Genomic DNA, 18,858 nt, shown 5'->3' with positions numbered 1-18,858 from the left:
CTACAAACGACACAACCTTTCATAAAAACCACAATCCTTCATTTCTTATTTACATCTTTAAAACCCAAAATAAAACTTCAAATATTAAACGGAAAAGGGCCTAAAATACCCTTGAACTATTAAAAATGGTACAAAATTACCCTCCATTCACCTATTAGTCCTAAAATACCCTTGTTGTCTACCTTTAGGTCCTATATTACCCTTTATTTTTAACGGTCACTTTTTAAATCCAATTAATAAATTAATTAATGACGTGACAATTTTTTATTGGCCAGATTTTAAATAACCTAAATTAATTTAAAAACCCACCCATTTCCAAATTAGACCCGCCCCAAATTCAATTAACCCATCAACTTCTTTGTCCCAGCAAAAATGTGATACGTAGCCACAAGGAAAATAATATCTATTTGACCTCTTCACCACTAGTCAGGCGGGTCTTCTCTTCTTCAACCTGCTCTAGCAATACTTGTAATTCCGCTTCTGTTAAGTTCTCTAACCGTTTCTGCAAGTTGGGAAAAGTTAAGACTCAATCCGTTGAACTGTTACAGAAAAATCTTGTGATGACTTATCAGAGTGATGAAAATAATCTCTGAGATGACCGAACTCTCAGGTAAGATTGATTTCAAATTATTCAATATGCATAAAAGAGGTTGGAGACACAATTTTAAGCCCCGGAAATGATATCTTGAGCTAGAGAAGCAATCCCAGCTTTGCACGAAAACTATATGCTAAGCTTCGGCTTATGACTATCAATAGAATCCTAGCATCAGAAAATGCAGTTCTGTTTTTCCTTTAACATGATACGATCTGATTGAGGATGTTCGTTAGCAGCTGAAGAATTAGCAAGAGTTCTAGAAGTTGATGGGTTAATTGAATTTGGGGCGGGTCTAATTTGGGAATGGGTGGGTTTTTAAATTAATTTAGGTTATTTAAAATCTGGCCAATAGAAAATTGCCACGTCATTAATTAATTTATTAATTGGATTTAAAAAGTGACCGTTAAAAATAAAGGGTAATATAGAACCTAAAGGTAGACAGCAAGGGTATTTTAGGACTAATAGGTGGATGGAGGGTAATTTTGTACCATTTTTAATAGTTCCAGGATATTTTAGGCCCTTTTCCGAATATTAAATTTACGATCTCCACTCAAAACAATATTAACTATTTTAGATTGTTACATAATTCACGTACGATATATATTGTTTGACATTAAACAGAACAATCAATTAATATATATTTCAACAAAAAGTTGTGTCATGCATCATTCTAGAATTTCAGACAATAGATTTTTTGTGGGAAAAAATTGGTACATTAACATTATGAACTTTAATGATGGTCTCCAAGCGTGTAATCTGATTAATCACATTAAAATGACCAAATCTAACAAGTCAAATGGCACATAATTAAAATCTACATATGCATGTTCTTACTTACTTTAATTTAGGTTATATACATTGTTAATAAAACAAATTTATCTACTAATCAAGCTACTTATATCTATTATTAATAGCTCAAGACAATAAATTTAAAAGTTTAAGCGTAGACATTGAAATTTTGTACGACTCTACAAGATGCGTTTAATTCGAGTTGGGACTCTAGAAATTCTGTTTAACTCATATAAGAATTCTTGGAGACCACTCAACCTTAAACCCTAATGTATGCCTATATAAAGGGTACAAAATTCCCTTAAAAGGCATCTCGAAAATTTCATAAATAGATCAAAATCTCGAATACTCCACAAATTGATGGATTATTCACATAGAGAGGTCAAATCTAAATCAGCCTAGTTCGAGAAATACGCTACTAACGGCCCTCGAATCATGGATAAATTCTAGGAGAGTAGAATCAAGGGATCAACAGAATTGTACCCGCTATCTTAATTAATAAAATTATATTTTTCATATTTTATTTATATGATTTATTTATTTTCCATATATTTAAAATTTATTACAAACACACGTATCAATCTTTAAATAGTAACTCCACCATAGATATAAGAGTAATTGATTTTGTGTTTTGACTAAAAGTCTCAAATGAGAAAAGGGAGAGGTGATGGTTATTATGCATTCTTTGGAATAAAATGGATATATATAATTGCAGAAATTCCTAAATGTTTTTTACTATTGGAACAGAAAATCCATAATTTTTTATTGACTATACTTTAATTTAATTAAGTAGTGATTGCTGAACCCCCCACCCCCCACCCCACCCCACAACAACAACATATTCATGGTGTCTTCCACACATGCACTATCTCTTTTTTTCTTCATTGAAAAATAATTTGTTGTGTGACATATATATATATATCTATATTTTATATATATATTTTTTTTTGCATTGAATACTCATTATCTTTTCTTTTATTGAGTAAATATAGAACTATTTACTCAATCGTAGATATTTATGAAATATATTTAAGTAATTTGATAGATTAACATACACAATGTCGGAAGCAGGATTTTCAATAAAAAGATTTAAAATTCGTAGAAATAGACATATGAAGTAGCCGAAGGTAGTTCAATATCTACTATATATATATAAAATATTATTTTAATCATATATAAATAATATAATTTTCCGTTAAAAGGGGTTCTGATGAACTCCTTATACCAAGGTCGCTCCACCCTTGAATGTAACAAGGTGATCTTTTTACATGGGATCTGTCTTGCATGTGAGGGATTTTCACAGACATATGACTGAAATCAAAACAAAAATAAAAAAGGAAAGACTTCTTTAGTTTATATTATTAGATTAGTCTCTTTACAGGGTGTTCTGTTTAATAAATTAATTAATTTCAATTTACACATCTAAAAAAAAAAATACTTCTTCAATATATTGTGAAGATAACATGCCATATTTTTCTACAATATTACTGTAATATATTTTGCTTAATTAAATTTTTTTGTTTGTCCATTAACTTTTTTTATGTTTCCTTGCAACGGTTTAGGTTTAATGTCAGTCAATAAAAAAATTGAAATAACTACGTAAATACATCTTTAAGTATTAAAAATAATCCAATTCAAGCAAATTTCAGATCAAAAAATGTATTAAAATTGATCAATTTTTTCGATCCAAAGTATCCATTTTAGCGCATATATATATATATATATATATATATATATATATGAAGAAAAAGAGAATTTATTGTTCATATTTTATCCTTATTAGGCAAGATTAACTACTCATTCCACATCATTATAATATGCACAAATTCATTTATTATTCCTTAAACAACTTGTTTGCATGGTTGTTATTTATTATATGGTAATTTTTTTTTGTTGGTTTGATTTAAATATAATATTTGTTTTGGTTGTTACTTAAATGTTAGAGTTGAGAGTTTATTTGAAGCGATATTGATATTCTTCGTATCATTTTTGAGATAGAGATAAGATCCGTGTACATATCACCGTTTTGAAATTTCACTACGTGAGATTATATTGGATATGTTGTTATTATTTGTTACTTAAATTTATTGTATTGTATCATTAAAATCATTGTTATGTAACAATATGAAAGTCTCATTTTATATAACACTCGATTTGACGTGATTACATCTTTACTTCTTTTTTTCTCCTCATTTTGTATTTACTTATTACAAAATAATCATTTTTATCGTTTACCTATCCTTTTATAGTGTTTCTACTTATCTTTTATCTTTTGTACGTATAGTATTATATAATAAAGAAAAATAATGTGTGTAATAACAATAAGTAGTGGATAAATAAAAAATAATTATATATAGTCACCATTTTTACTAACACGTGAATTGATGAAAAGAAGATATATATATATTATATATAAAATGTTTGTGTAGATCAACGATTTGACGAATTGTCGTGAGATTTAATTAGACAAATTTCTCGTTCCTTTCAGTAATTGTAATATCTAAATTTGAAGCAAATGTTTCCTTTTTCCAACATTTCTCTCTAGTTCTACGTACATCTTTATTCTTATATTATAACTATATATTATAACTATAAACTATATATTATAATATTATTTTTCCTACTACATATCCCGCTGCCTTAGGCCATTCACCTCATCCCTATATTTATCTAATCGTACATTCATACTCTTAATGTTTTACCGTCAGAATTAAATATTTGGTATTTCGAAATTAAAAGTGTGTTTGTATAAATTGAGATTAAATAAATAGAGCAAGATATTTTAATTTATTATTATTAGAGGTGAATTCAAAATTTGAAATTTATGTGTCGATTAATTAATAATATATATGTATACTTTTTCGAATTCGCTTTTATTTGTTATATTTGTTTTTGACACACTCATTAAAGAAATATTAATGTTTGACATGATTATTTTATGACTCTAGTTTTATTAATTTATGTCTTCAAAAATGATTTGGGTAATTAAATAATTGTCTTAAAAGTGAAAATTTATTTTTGAAATAATTGTGAGGGAGTAATACTACTCACATCATCTAAATGTTTTTTTATTCATATTTTAAGATATAATATCTATTTATTGAATGTTTTACTCTAATAAGTTATAAGCAATCTTCAAAAATAATTATTACCAAGGATAAAATAGGGAAAAAAATTATCTTGAACTTCTAATATAATTAATAATTTAAGACACAGTAGCTATTTTTGGAAGTTACTACAAAATACTTTGAAAGGGATGAAATTATTGAATTCACAATCTTTTTTAATTTTTTTTTTAAAAAATTGAATTAACAATCATATTTATACATAGTGAATCTTTTAATACATGTATAGAATCTAAATAAATACCTCCACCTTCCTTGTTTCTTCCTACTCCGGTACAAAATTATGTTAACTTCCATAATAGAATGAGTTGAATAGATCAATGTTCTATATAATATATGCTTTTATAATTTACATTATATTATAAATATTATAATACAAGATTAGAAAATTAATCCCCTTAATTACTCAAATCAAAACATGGAAATGTAAGATGCACATCTATTAATTAACCGACAAATAAAGCAAGCATCTTATTTTACTGTTTTTAAAATGGTAGGCAATTAATCAAAATGCAAATAATTAACTTAATTATAGCCCATCAATATAGACTGATATACAAGTATTATTAAAATATATAATTAAGATTTAAAAAAATGTTATTACATTAATCCATTTATTTTATTTTATAAACCCAATACGTGATGTGAATGATTATCATTATCCAAACATAGGTGAACGTAGTGGTCTATTTTTTTAATTTAATAAAATAAAGTGTACGATCACGAATATTTTTTTTAAATGTAATCGCGATTTTTTTTTCTATAAATTATTTATACTGATATTGTTTGCATTATCTATAAACTTTAAATTACTTACATTGTTATAGTTGGTTGTAAAGTACTAATATTTATAATATGATTATCTTATAATCAAATAATGTGATTGTATAATTATTTTTGAATTTTTTATTGATATTTGATATTATTTTTCAGAATCTATAATGCATGCTTCTGTTGAGGATGAAGTAATAATATATGTTCCCATATATCTCAACAACACATTCTCCACTTGTTCATCACCATTTCACAATTAATCACTTAATAATAATATTGAATTTGCCATTATTTTTGGTCAAACTTAAAGGCCCCCGTGCACCAAAGAAAATATGTCACTACTCATTGCTTTGTAGTTAGTTAAGGGTGTACAACTTTTTATTTAGGGAAACGATTTAAATATGTCATCGAATTTTTAGAAAAGATTTATTTATGTTATTCGTTAAAAGTTTGATTCATCTATGTCATTATTGTTCAATAAAAGACTTATTTATGCCATTATTTTTAACAAAAAGATTCATTTATGTTATCTGTTAAAAGTTTAGTTCATCTATGTCATTATCGTTCAAGAAAAGGCACATTCATGTCATTATTTTTAATAGTGGTTTTGCAAAATCATTTTTGACACGTTCTCAATTGTAATTCGACCACGTCATCAATTTTTATAATTAAAAAAATCATAATTCTGAAAAAACAATTGAATTAATTTTTTTATTTAAAAATTTTGTTGACGTGGTCGAATTATAATTAGCCAATTTTGTTAATTAAAAAATAAAATTCTAAATAAAAATTGAATTAATTTTTTTACTAAAAAAATTGATGACATTGCTGAATTATAATTGGTCACGTGTCAAAAATGGTTTTGCAAAACCATTGTTAAAAAAATAATGACATGAATGAGCCTTTAATTTAATGATAATGGCATAAATGAGCCTTTTCTGAAAGTTCAGCGACATATTTGAGTCTTTTCCCTCTTATTTATCATATTAAATATATTAGTTTTTAAATTTTTTAATGGCTATTCCAAGAAAAACTAAAATAAAGTTAAGTAAGTCATGACATTATGTTAAAACATTATGTCATCAATAATAAAATAATGAAACTTATTAAAAAAAAGTGTTATTAAATATTTATAAGAGATAATAAAAATAAATATGTTTGATTTGAGATTTATGTGAGTTACTAAATGTTTATGGACTCTAATTATATAAAGATTATTGTATACCATAAAAAGATTGTAAGTTTAAATTTGAAATAATAGGCTAAGAAATATAAATCATGAAAAAATTTAACAATTACTTGTAAGTTATAACAAGGTCTCAGATAGCAACTCGATGAACGACTCAACTAGGCACGATGGTAGACATGTCTTTCGGAGATTGAATTTGCTTTTATCTTATTTTTGGATAATTAATTGAGTACTCTTAATTGATCGGTATGTGTCTATTTTGTTGGTTTTTAATAGGAAAATTTTCATAAATAGCAAACGTAAAATTTATATTAGTATGTTATAGCAAAGTTTGCATAACTGTGCTCCGTAGCAAACATATATATATAATTTGTTATACATATACAATTGAAGCGAATTGTATAAAACGAGAAAGAGAAAGAGACTTGGGCGGGCAAAAAATTGTATAAACAAAGTATATAAAACGAATTGTATAATTATAACTGTATAGGACGATTATATACAATTTGAATTTGTATAAAACGAGAAAGGGAGAAAGGCAAAAGAGACTTGGGCAGAGAATATACAATTGAATCGAATTGTATAAAACGAGAAAGAGAGAAATCATATACAATTTGAATTTGTATTAAACAAGAAAGAGTGAAAGACAAAAGAGACTTGGGCAGAGAAGTACTTTTATTGTATAATTATAAGTGTATAAGATGGAGATATATGTATTTATATGTGTATATACAATTTTATTTCGTTTTATACAATTAGAAATACAACTTATACGATTCTATTGTATAAAGCGAGAGAGGCGAGCGAAGAAAGCGAGCCAGAGAGGGAGAGTAGCGAGCGAGAATTTGAGGGAGAGAGGGACTAGCAAACAATTTGCTATGGAACACAAATAAATTAAACGGTGGCTACTATATTTATTTTATATAATTAGTTTGTCATTTTATACAACTACCCCTTTTAATGTTATCTTTTTATTATTTGTTATTATCTTTATTTTTCTCACATGATAATGAATATTTTAAGGTATAAAATATTTATAAAATTTGTACAAATATAATATTGATTTGATTTTTTAAAATAAAATAAAATCAAATATGATTGAATTTCTCTTTTCAACATATCAATCTAGTCAAACAATATCACTAGTCGATTTTTTACCTCATTTGATTCGATTTATTAATTTAACGTGGTTAGTCGGTTTCTTTTGACCACTTTTGTTTGCATTGTTACACCAATTTTCATTCTTTAGAAAGATTAACATCATGAATTGACATGAAAAATGACGAAATTAAAGCGATAGTTCATACGATATATTGAGAAGTAAGAAATAATCATTTTACCCTACATCAAATAGTATATATATTCATCTCAATTTATATTATGAAAGTGGTACAGATATAATTTGAGCAAAGTCTATTTCAATTTATTATATATGAAATTAATAAATTTTCATATTATAATATTCCTGCTCTAGAGATTTACTCTTGAGCATGTGAGAAGGTATTGATCAGTCTAACATCGATAGAGATGCGTAAAATTGAAGATTAGATTTAGTAGAGCACTCTTGAATCATCGCTTATATGTCTATTTTGTTGAATTTTCAATACGATCCTAATCATCGTCTTTATTTTTCTTTAATTGTAATGAACACTCTAAGGTATAATGTTGATTTGATTTGATTTTAATTTTTTAAAAATTGAAAATCAAATCTTATCAATTATGATTCGATTCATTAAGTTAATGTGGTTTGTCAGTTTCCTTTGAACACCCTTGCTTGCAGAATTACACCATTTTCTATTCTTTATGTTATTAAGATGGTCAGAGGCGGATCCACCTTATGGTTAGGAGTTCATTCGAATTTTTTTGACAAAATATTATATTATTTATATATGATTAAATTTTGTTTTTCATGTATCTATAATATATGTCATATTTCTTTCAATTAGTTTGTGTATTTATTTTTTTCGATTTTGAACCCTTTTAGTAAAAGTTCTAGTTCAGCCGCTGAAGATAGTACATATATAAACTAGAGCTAAATCCATCTCACTTTATTATATATTAAATAATAAACTTTCATATTATATTATTCCTGTTCTAAAGATTTATTCTTGGATATGTGAGAAGGTATTGATCGGTCCAACATTGGTGGAGATGAGGAAAATTGATGATCTATTTATATTATAATCTTTAAAAAATTTTACTTCATCAGCTAGATTTTATAACCGATTTGATCCAAAATTCATTTTGTTAACAAACATAATGTCTAATTCTTCAATTGATTTATAGATTTTTTGCGTCCTAAAAATGACAATTTTATATATATTAACTACACATTATAAAATGCGATCCTTCTTCTTGGTATCTGATTTGTAAGATACAGAATCAGTCATAATCATTTTTATAAAATTTTATTCTCCATAGTATTTAATAAGTTCAAGCCCTACTATTAATTTACCAAGAGATATTACCTAAACTTAAGAATTTAGAAATCTAAATACTCCTTATATTTTTTTTTCTAAAATACTCCTTATATATTTTTTTCTTTCTTCTCAATTTTTAATGCATCTCAAATTGTTTGAATTTATAAATACATATTTTTATTGGATTTTTTTTTTAAATTTATCACATAAAGAAATGTCATTTTTTCTTTTTGACGACTCTTTAGTCCTAACTTTACACCTAATATGTTCAAGATTACAAAATTAAAATATATTATAATTTTTTTTCTTAAAATACGTATTAAATTAAAATTAGACAGTTAAATTAAAATGAAAGAGGAGCATTATTACCATCTTGATCGCCGATGTGAATATGATTTATAAATTGAAATCGAATCCAAAAATAATAGACATTAATTTCAGAAAGCTTTAAAAGAAAAAAAACATTAAAGTGCTAACTACTCCCTTGACTTTTTTTAAAACAAAAAAATGTGGCCAAAAATATAATTAATAATTTAAAAAATAGACCTGAGTGGGCTCAGTGAATGTCCTTCACAATGATTTACCAGTGAAACTAAAACCCGACAAAAATAAAAAATAAAAAATAAAAATAATAGAAGATGTTTTTAAGTGTGACCACACCCCCTTTAGAAGAAGAATGTGTAGTACAGAAAGTAAAAGTTAAAAAATGAAATGATAGCACCCAACTAATATATTGTTATTACAACAAACATCCCAATCGACGAGGATTGTAGTAGAGTGATAAATATTCTTTCATTCTTAATCAGAGATTTCGAGTTCATATCAACTTTGTTAAAAAACATTTTAATTTTTAATATGAAACTTTTCAACACGAATTCAGACTAATTTAAACTTTGATATGAATAATTAACGAGTTTTGGAAAATAATATTAAAAAAGAACAAACATTGTTCAGTGGGGAAAAAAAAGGTAATATTTGTGTTCATGTTGTAGCCAAACATACTGGAAAATAAAAGTTACCTTTTCCTGACTTATGTTATACACACATAATCTCCATATTCAAATTGAATATCTAAAGCGGAATTTAAGCGATCAACCTTTGAATTTTATACATAAAGTAGATCAAATACTTCCTCCGTCTCTCGTTTCATATTACTTGACTTTTGTTAACTGAGTTATTACAATGTACACGTCAAAGAGAACTCTATACTTTTAATATAAGTCATATAATGTGTTTATTTTAATTTTTCATTAGGATAATACTCAATTACCCCCTAGCCTATACCCAAAATCCCTACGACATACCTTATCTTTGATGAGGTCCTATTACCCCCTCCAACTTTTTTTTTAAGTAATATATTACCCCTTGCGTGCCTACATGGCAAAAATCGTGATTTCACCCATCTAGAGCGCGTGAGTGCAGAGTGAGTGCAGCTTTTGACTAACAATGGCCAATAAAAATGAGCCACGTGTCAAAGCAATTTGAAAAAAAAATCAAAAATAAATTTTATTGTTTCTCTCAAAGCATCTTCTTCCTCTTTTCAAAAAATAACCCCATGTTTATGGTTCTTCATTTTTGAAGAAGCTCCATCCATTATCATTCAAGCTCCTTGATTTGAAAAGGTAAAGTAAAATTTAATATATTCTTTGCATCTTTTTATGTCGATTATTAATTCTTATTTTATGTCGATTATTAATTCTAAACTTGATAATTATATTAAACCAAATGATAAAATAATAAAAGATCAATATTAACAATTTGAAACAAAACTCATTATCTTTATTCATATAGATTTATTAATTATGGAGCATAGGGAGTGGGGTGGGACGTGAGAGAGAAGGAGTATATTTCATTAAAGTCAGTTTATCGAAAACTGAAAAAGTGGGTCCCGACGCGTGTTCAACAAACAAATCGATCTTGCAGATTATTTTTGCCACGTAGGCACGCAAGGAGTAATATATTACTTAAAAAAAAGTTGGAGGGGGTAATAGGACCTCATCAAAGATAAGGTGTGTCGTAGGAATTTTGGGTATAGGCTAGGGGGTAATTGGGTATTATCCCTTTTTCATTTGATATTTGGAATAAATATTAGAACCTCGATTAAATCAAAGTCTACTTGAAATCGATACTCTCAATATTTAATTAATGATAAAATAATCTCACCATTATACCATAACGAAACTAATTTAGTATAAGAATCATATGACTCTCTATTTTATTTTATACTTGGAAAAGGAAGAGTAATGAATATACCACTACCATTGGATAGCAAGTGTACATCAACTTGAAAGAGACAAATTACCCTTTTGTCTTAGTAATTTAAACCACCCTTGGTCATTAAATATGGAACTATGTGTTTTTATTCAATCAATACCATAATTTTTTCAATAAATAAATTTTAAAGCCCAAAAAAAAATATTACAATTATTAATAAAATATTAAAAAATATAATTTTATTAATAAAATAATAAGTATAAATCTATTTATTCCTTTCATTATAATATCTAAAAAAATTCCTCTGTAATCAAATGTTATTAGTGATGTATTTTTCGAATAAATGAGTGTTAGGTCACGTTTGATCTGATCTATAAAATATTCAAAATACTTATAAACGAGCAGTTAAAATAGAATAATCTCTTAAAATTGATAGAGTCTCACAAAATTTCAACACGTAGCGATGTTATGTGACTATTTGTAAACATCCCACGAGCCCTCAAACCACTTAGCTTTTATCTTCATCTCTGTAACCTTCATTCTCCAATTATTTCTCCTTCTTCTAAATCTAATCCTCTGTTTCTTTCTCTTTGTTTTTTCTCTAAATTTTTTCTCTAATTAAACTCATCAATCAATCTTCTTTCTTCTTTACTCAAAAACCCATTTTGACACATTATTGAATTCTCAGATTCTTAATCATGGCGCTGGAAACATGGTTGAATAAGGTGAAGAAAACGATAGCACAGAGCTTTGTTACAGTAAGATCAGCGGGTGCGCCACGTGCAAAGACGGCGGTGATCAAGAAATCAAGTGTTGGGGTTTTAGCGTTTGAGATCTCTGGATTGATGTCAAAGTTACTCCATTTATGGCAATTTTTATCTGAGAAAAATATGATGAGAATTCGTAATGAGTCAATATGCACAGAAGGTGTTCGTAAAATTGTCTCAAACGATGATGCTTTTCTTTTAGGCCTTGCTTGTGCGGAGATTGTGGAGAATTTAAGGCTGGTTGCGAAATCTTTATCAAGAATGAGTAAGAGATGTGAAGATTCACATCTCAGAAGCTTTGATCGATTGTTTACTGAATTCGCAAATACGGGTCGTGATCCTTATAATTGGGTTCTTAGTTTGAAGGATATGGAGTTAAAAATCAAGAAAATGGATCAGTTTGTCACTACAACTGCTCTGCTTCATCGACAAATGGATGAGCTTTCAGTACTTGAGAATAGTCTAAAGAAAGCTTCGAATTCGAATACGAATTCCCATTTCAATGATTCTGACATTTCAATCAAAGAACAGAAGATACTTGAGCTACGACAGAAGTATCTGTGGCAGAAACAAGAAGTTAAGTATCTAAAAGAGCGATCTTTATGGTGTCGTAGCTTTGACACAGTTGCATCATTGTTAGCTCGATCCATTTTCACTACACTAGCAAGGATCAAGCTTGTTTTTGGTATCAATCATGGATATCCAAATTCACTCCCACGTAGTCTCTCTGCTTCAGCCACTGTGTATCCTTCAGAAAATCACAACACATGCAATTTCGTCTCTGGTCCATTGATGAACAATCCTCCCCCTATACTCAAAGTCTCAGATCATGAATTTTTCGAATCAAATACTAAGCTACTTAAACCACCAACGAGTACTTTAGGCGCGGCTGCACTTGCTCTACATTATGCTAATTTGATCATTGTTATGGAAAAAATGATAAGATCACCACAACTAGTTGGAGTTGATGCTAGAGATGATTTATACTCCATGTTACCAAATAGCGTTCGATCATCATTAAGATCAAGACTAAAAGGAGTTGGATTTTCGGCTAGTGATCCAGTTCTGGCTGGTGAATGGAAAGATGCCCTACAAAAGATTTTAGGATGGTTGTCACCTTTGGCACATAACATGATCAAATGGCAAAGTGAAAGGAGCTTTGAACAACAAAACTTAGTTCCAAAAACTAATGTCCTCTTGCTGCAAACTTTGTATTTTGCAAATCAAGAAAAGACTGAAGCTGCCATAACAGAGCTATTAGTTGGTCTAAACTATATTTGGAGGTTTGAAAGAGAAATGAATGCTAAGGCCTTGTTTGAGTGTACCAACTTCAACAACTTCTTGAATTTGAAGCATTCAAGTAATTAGTCTGCTCTTGTTTGTTCTAAGTTCTCTTTGTTTCAATTAATAGATTATATAATTTGAAGGATTGTTAGATGGAAGGTCTGTTTTGTTTTTAACACAAATCTGTATATTGTATCATATCAATTGTAGACTATTACTATAAGATTTGAGTCAAAAGTTTCAAGTTCATTGAGATTTGAGATGTTGTTTTGTATGAATAAATTTGAATTTTGCAGGCATGTGAACATATTCTTGTATCTACTATTATTGTGGTATCACATGGAATTTAGGTCCAAGATTACAAATCTGAGAAAATATTGTTTTAACTTACATTATAATTAAAGAATACTTGAAGATAAACCACAAATAAGTTGGTTGATGATATGATTGGTAATAGACTATAAGTAATAAGTGGTCCCTTATTTATGGTGAGTTGAAGGATTATAATTAAACAACAAATTCCTACTTTGGATCCTCCATGTGTCATATGATCTTTTTTAGGGGTCAAATTGTGATTACATTAAATTCTTCTAACCCCACTTTAATATGTAGAAAGAATTATTAATGTGGTGCAAAAGAAAGAAATATTGAATTGATAGATGTAAAATCAGACTATCTAAAATATAATACGTTCATTAGTTACTTAAAAAGTAAGACGGATTATAACAAGTGAAATTGGTCTGGTTGCAACAAAATTCTTTACGTTGTCAGTGCGTATGTGTTAGCAATTGGAATTCAATGTGAAAGGGGGAGCAACAAAGTAAAGTGCATGCATGAAAAATTGGGACAAGAGTTAGCCATATCCTGTGTACAAAAGGTAGGCCATTGTTGTATTTCACCGTCCAAATGCATATGCACATAACAGAGTTTGAAAATATGGGGCCTTTGGAAAAATTTATTACATGGAAAACATAGAAACAAGCAACTTGTGATTTGCATATTTTGTTGGGGAGAGGAGGAGACTTATCATAATAAAACTTAAAAGACATTGCCTTGTAATTGTGGGGTGACCCCACTTGTGTATTTTTATTTAGGTTTTAATGCATCACCTTATATTATGAGTTGGTGGATCAGAATATTCAAGATTACATATATAGTTGAGATATTGCATTTTGATATTGTGACATCCACCTTCTTTTTATCTTTTTCTAAGTTTCTCTATTGATTCTTTTGTGTTGTGCTTTAACAATCTTTGGTTGATAACACAAGCCAAATTGATGTGGTATGATTTGGTGTTGAACTAGATCCACACTAGATCTTGTTAAGTTGAAAATGTTGACAATGGGAAAATACTTTACACATATTTCGCGTTTAATGTCGCACTTGTAGATGACGAAAAAGTTATTAAAAATAGTTATACAAATTTTAAATAGGTTAAAAATTTCTGAACTAACATCATTTTACAAGTTTCATATTTAAATTATTGGGTGCTTACCCTTGAATTATCATTACCTCATATTAAAATACCCCTTGAGCAGATATGACATGCTTTGATATTTTAAAAGGTCCAAGCAACATAGATGCTATATATGTAAGTATATCACGTTTCAGAAACTACTTCATAGAGTTCGAAGTGATGATACATGTTATAAAAAAATTAAGTGTTAAAAATCTCCTTAAATTATTACGGTCAGTATTTGATGTTCGGTATATGTATTGAAACTCAACTATTGAATTTGGCATTTTGGGGCTACTATTTAAACTTCAATCACGAGTTATAAATTATTGCAAGTTTAGTCAAATTTTGATCAGTTGATCATAATTAATTGCATTACATTGATCACTTCTATTGTTGTTTCTTATTCCTTTTACCCAATTTGTTGTGCAATAAATACATAAATTGTTGCCATATTTGTTGTGCAATAATACATAAAATTACATTAAATTGATCACTTTGATCAAAATAAAAAACATTTGGCCATTTTCATTTTTGGGCAAACTACATAAATTTCACTAGTTTAGGTCTTAATTACTCAAATTCCCGATAGTTTTAAATATTACTTCCTCTACCATGTTTCATACTTTGGATACATGAGTTTGAATACATGAGATACTATTTAAAATTATTTAATGTTTAGCCATAATTTTCTCAGGCCCCAACATATGATAATCCGGGAAATTTGCACCAATAACCGATAGTTGACACAGTAGTTTTAGGTACCAATACATCGGTGAGTAAGATTGTTCTATCCTGAGAAGATATATTTTCTTAACTTCGGGTACTTGAGGTGATAATTTCCTTAAGGACACATTGTGCATTCAATGGACTCGATTTTTTTTTTTTGAGAAATTTTTTTGTAAAGTATTTCTAAATTTTATTTTCTCTATTTGTTTTAATTTTCTGATTTTGAAAATACTCTTTAAATTTTATTTTTCCTATCAACTTCTTCAAAATTATTATTTTAAATTTTTTAGGAATACAAGACCAATAACAAATAGTGATTGGTGTATAATGTTTGTTTGGAACTTTGGGGTTATAATTTACTTATATTTAGGGAGAGGGAGAATCCGAATAATGCTCAAATTAGGACTTATCTCTCTCAGAATTCTGTTTGGTTTTGATTTGAGATATTAATTTGCAAACTTACCTAATAGATAATGTTATTTATATTAAGAAAATATTTATTATTTGTTGTAATAATATTTTTTTTCATTGGACACTTATAATATACTTATAATATAATTTTAATTCATATTATAGACATAATTTGTAAAACAGTATAATATAAAATTTTATTAATGGATAATACATTTATCAAACACTTTAATAGATGTGTCAATTTCTTAGAGAATATTTTAAAATACTTCTAATATGATATATTGCATGTATATTTTACTTTTAAAATATATTACAAATTTATAACAAATATTGTTATGTACTACAATAAATAATAAAAAATATCGCTAAAATCAGTAATTATCAATTAAAAAAGTACTCAGACAAGTATCTTAGCCAAGTATATTTTTAGTTCAAACTTCATATATATGTCTAAGTTTGTCATACAACTAATAGTTTAAATATATCGTTTTAATTTAAATTATACATATAAATTAATCATCTTCTTGTTTCGTTTTTCTTATCAGACAAATACACATTTACTTTAGTTATATGTCTAATTTTGGAAATAAATTTACAAATAATAAGGCGGAAAAAATTGAACGTTGTGGCTTAAATTTATTATCTTGTACTCAACAATAGTATACATGACATTAATGGAAACGAAAGTGCAATATTACACTATTACCTACTATTGATAAAAATAAATAAACAGATTAAAATTGTACGTAATCAATAATAGTGATTTAAATCTTATTATTAAGTTTATTAGCTTTGCATAGTGGATTTTCCTTGGACAAAATCGCACGTCTTCTAGACTTGAAATTGAAAGTGTATGCATGTTCTTCTGGATACCTATGAATCTCGCAAAATATCTTATCGCACTTATAATTATCAAATCATCTTTTCTGGCTTTATTAGTTAGAAAAAACATCTTATGGAATAAATATATTTCATCATAGGAATCGTGATTTCTTGAGTTTTCGTTGGAACCACAATTTCTTGGGCGTAAAGTTGGGTTTTCTGTTTTGTGACAAGAAGTTATGTTTTCTTCTTAATTATTTGGTTATAATGTGTTTTTGTGCAACTTATTAATCGTATTATGTCTGTACATATAATGATGTATTTGGGGTTATAATTACTTATATATAGAGGAAACTTTTATGGACTCCAAATAATATTTAAAAATAGGATTTCCTTAATTTTCATATTAGGAAATTTGATTAGCCGATTTGGACAGCTCTACATTAACTACGGCTTTTTTTAAGGATATTTTCGGAAAGAAAAAAGTTATCAAATAAGAAGAAGAAAAGAGAGAAAATGAAGGGACTCAACTTGATATGGGTATGGGGTTAGGTGAGGCTGAGAGGTGAAGAAGAAGAAATAAAGAAAGAAAATGGAGGGAGCTTGAAAGTTGGGGTGGAAGATGAATTAAAATTGAAACGAAATTAAAATAAAATAGTAAAACTAAAATAAGTCAAAAAGTAAGAGAAAGAGAAACTTCAAATGAAAAAAAATAATATTTCAAATTGAATTAACACGTGTCACACAATGATTGGTGTGTGATTACACTTGTCATTTAAAATTTGAAATTGATCCGAAAATGATGTAATAATATATGTTAGGAATAGTTTAGAGGGGTAACAGGATATCTGCATAATTAAGATGTTCTTTTGAAAATTCGGGACAACTTCAGGTGTCACTTTATGTCTTTTCTTTTATTGTATCAACAATGTGAATAAATGTATATACATCTCTACACGAATATACATATTTATAAAATATCAGATACAGTGCATATACATGTAATTTTGTTGAAAGTAATTTTTTATGCCCATACGTATATTGCTAATTTTGGTTATTTTTATGCAGATGAAAATGTAGCTATATTGGGTGCAAATAAAATTACTTTATTGCATAATTATGAAATTGTATCATTCTTTTATCTCTCATCGTCCTTTTTAGAATAATTATTTAGTAAATGATTTTTCTTTTTACATGTCACATACCCTTTAGATCATGGTATAATCGTATAATTAAATGCTTATGTTTTTAAAAAAAACAATTATATCGCCATTGCATAGAAGTTAAAACAATCCAATGCTGCAAATCAAAATCATGGTGATTAATAAGAGTTCTCGATTAATAATGAGAATGTGGAGTCTTAATTAGTTAGTCCATATACATATTCAAGAAAATCTTATTACACAATAGAATAAAACAATGGATAAGGATGAAAATATTTTTATACTATGTCAAAAATAATAATAATGTCTTCCGTTAATAATTTGATTTTAAAATGTCCTTTTATTATTTACTTAATCTCATTTTTCTAATAAATACAGTAGTTTTTTTTAATCATTATTTTTAAACATATTCTTTGCTCACAAAATTATTGCTATTAAAGAACTCAATTCTTATTTCTTTTTCTGTTAAAATCACTTTAACTAATAAATAAGTAGGAAATAATCATTCTCTTTCTTAATCTCATTTTAACAATTAAAATACAATACCTCTTTATCTCACAATGTAGGTAAGATCATAATAATTTTATTATTAATTTTCATTTGCATAACGATAAAAAAACATCCTAGTAAAATAGAAAAATGTTGTTATCTCTTAAATCTTTTCCAAATTTGAAGTAAGATACCCATTATATAATTTTAAAATCAGACCAAGCATAACTAAACTCGATATAACTAGTCTTGACATTTCTAATAATGCATAATTATAACCACGAACCGAACTATCCTTTAGTGGTGAAAAGTTCAAAAAAATTGACCAAAGCTTGAAAAGAGGGCTTCCAAGGATTTTTCCTGTTGTATTAGTTCGTAGAGCACTAATAAACTACCAGTGAACATTGAACCCACTACCCAGCCTAAATTTTACCAAAAAGTTTCAACTAGTTTGGTAAGGCATATCAAGTTTGTTGACCAATTCTTCAATTGGCTATGACACCAGGCTTTTTCAACAAAAACAATTTGCCCAAAAATGTTTAGTCACAGAATTCTTCTCACACGAGTGCTTAGATAAGACAGATATCTTCATAATAATATATATATTATTATCAATAACAGACAATAC

General features: G+C 27.5%; 1 protein-coding gene across 1 annotated transcript; it reads left to right on the top strand.

Annotated features, from left to right (window-relative positions):
• The first annotated feature begins 11,548 nt into the window (after positions 1–11,548).
• LOC101245820 (protein PSK SIMULATOR 1) lies at positions 11,549–13,456 on the top strand. The gene has a single exon (XM_004234109.5). It carries the CDS (start codon positions 11,805–11,807, stop codon positions 13,239–13,241), a length of 1,437 nt encoding a protein of 478 aa, XP_004234157.1. The 5' UTR covers positions 11,549–11,804; the 3' UTR covers positions 13,242–13,456.
• The last annotated feature ends 5,402 nt before the right edge of the window (positions 13,457–18,858 follow it).

The sequence above is a fragment of the Solanum lycopersicum genome, chromosome 3 (genome assembly GCF_036512215.1).
Source record: "Solanum lycopersicum chromosome 3, SLM_r2.1".
Taxonomy (NCBI): Eukaryota; Viridiplantae; Streptophyta; class Magnoliopsida; order Solanales; family Solanaceae; genus Solanum; species Solanum lycopersicum.
Note: the sequence above shows the minus strand (reverse complement) of the source record. Positions and strands in the feature narration are given on the sequence as shown.

Excerpts from the sequence above, each read along its gene's own strand:
- LOC101245820 (XM_004234109.5), top strand. The coding sequence starts at position 11,805 with ATGGCGCTGGAAACATGGTTGAATAAGGTGAAGAAAACGATAGCACAG.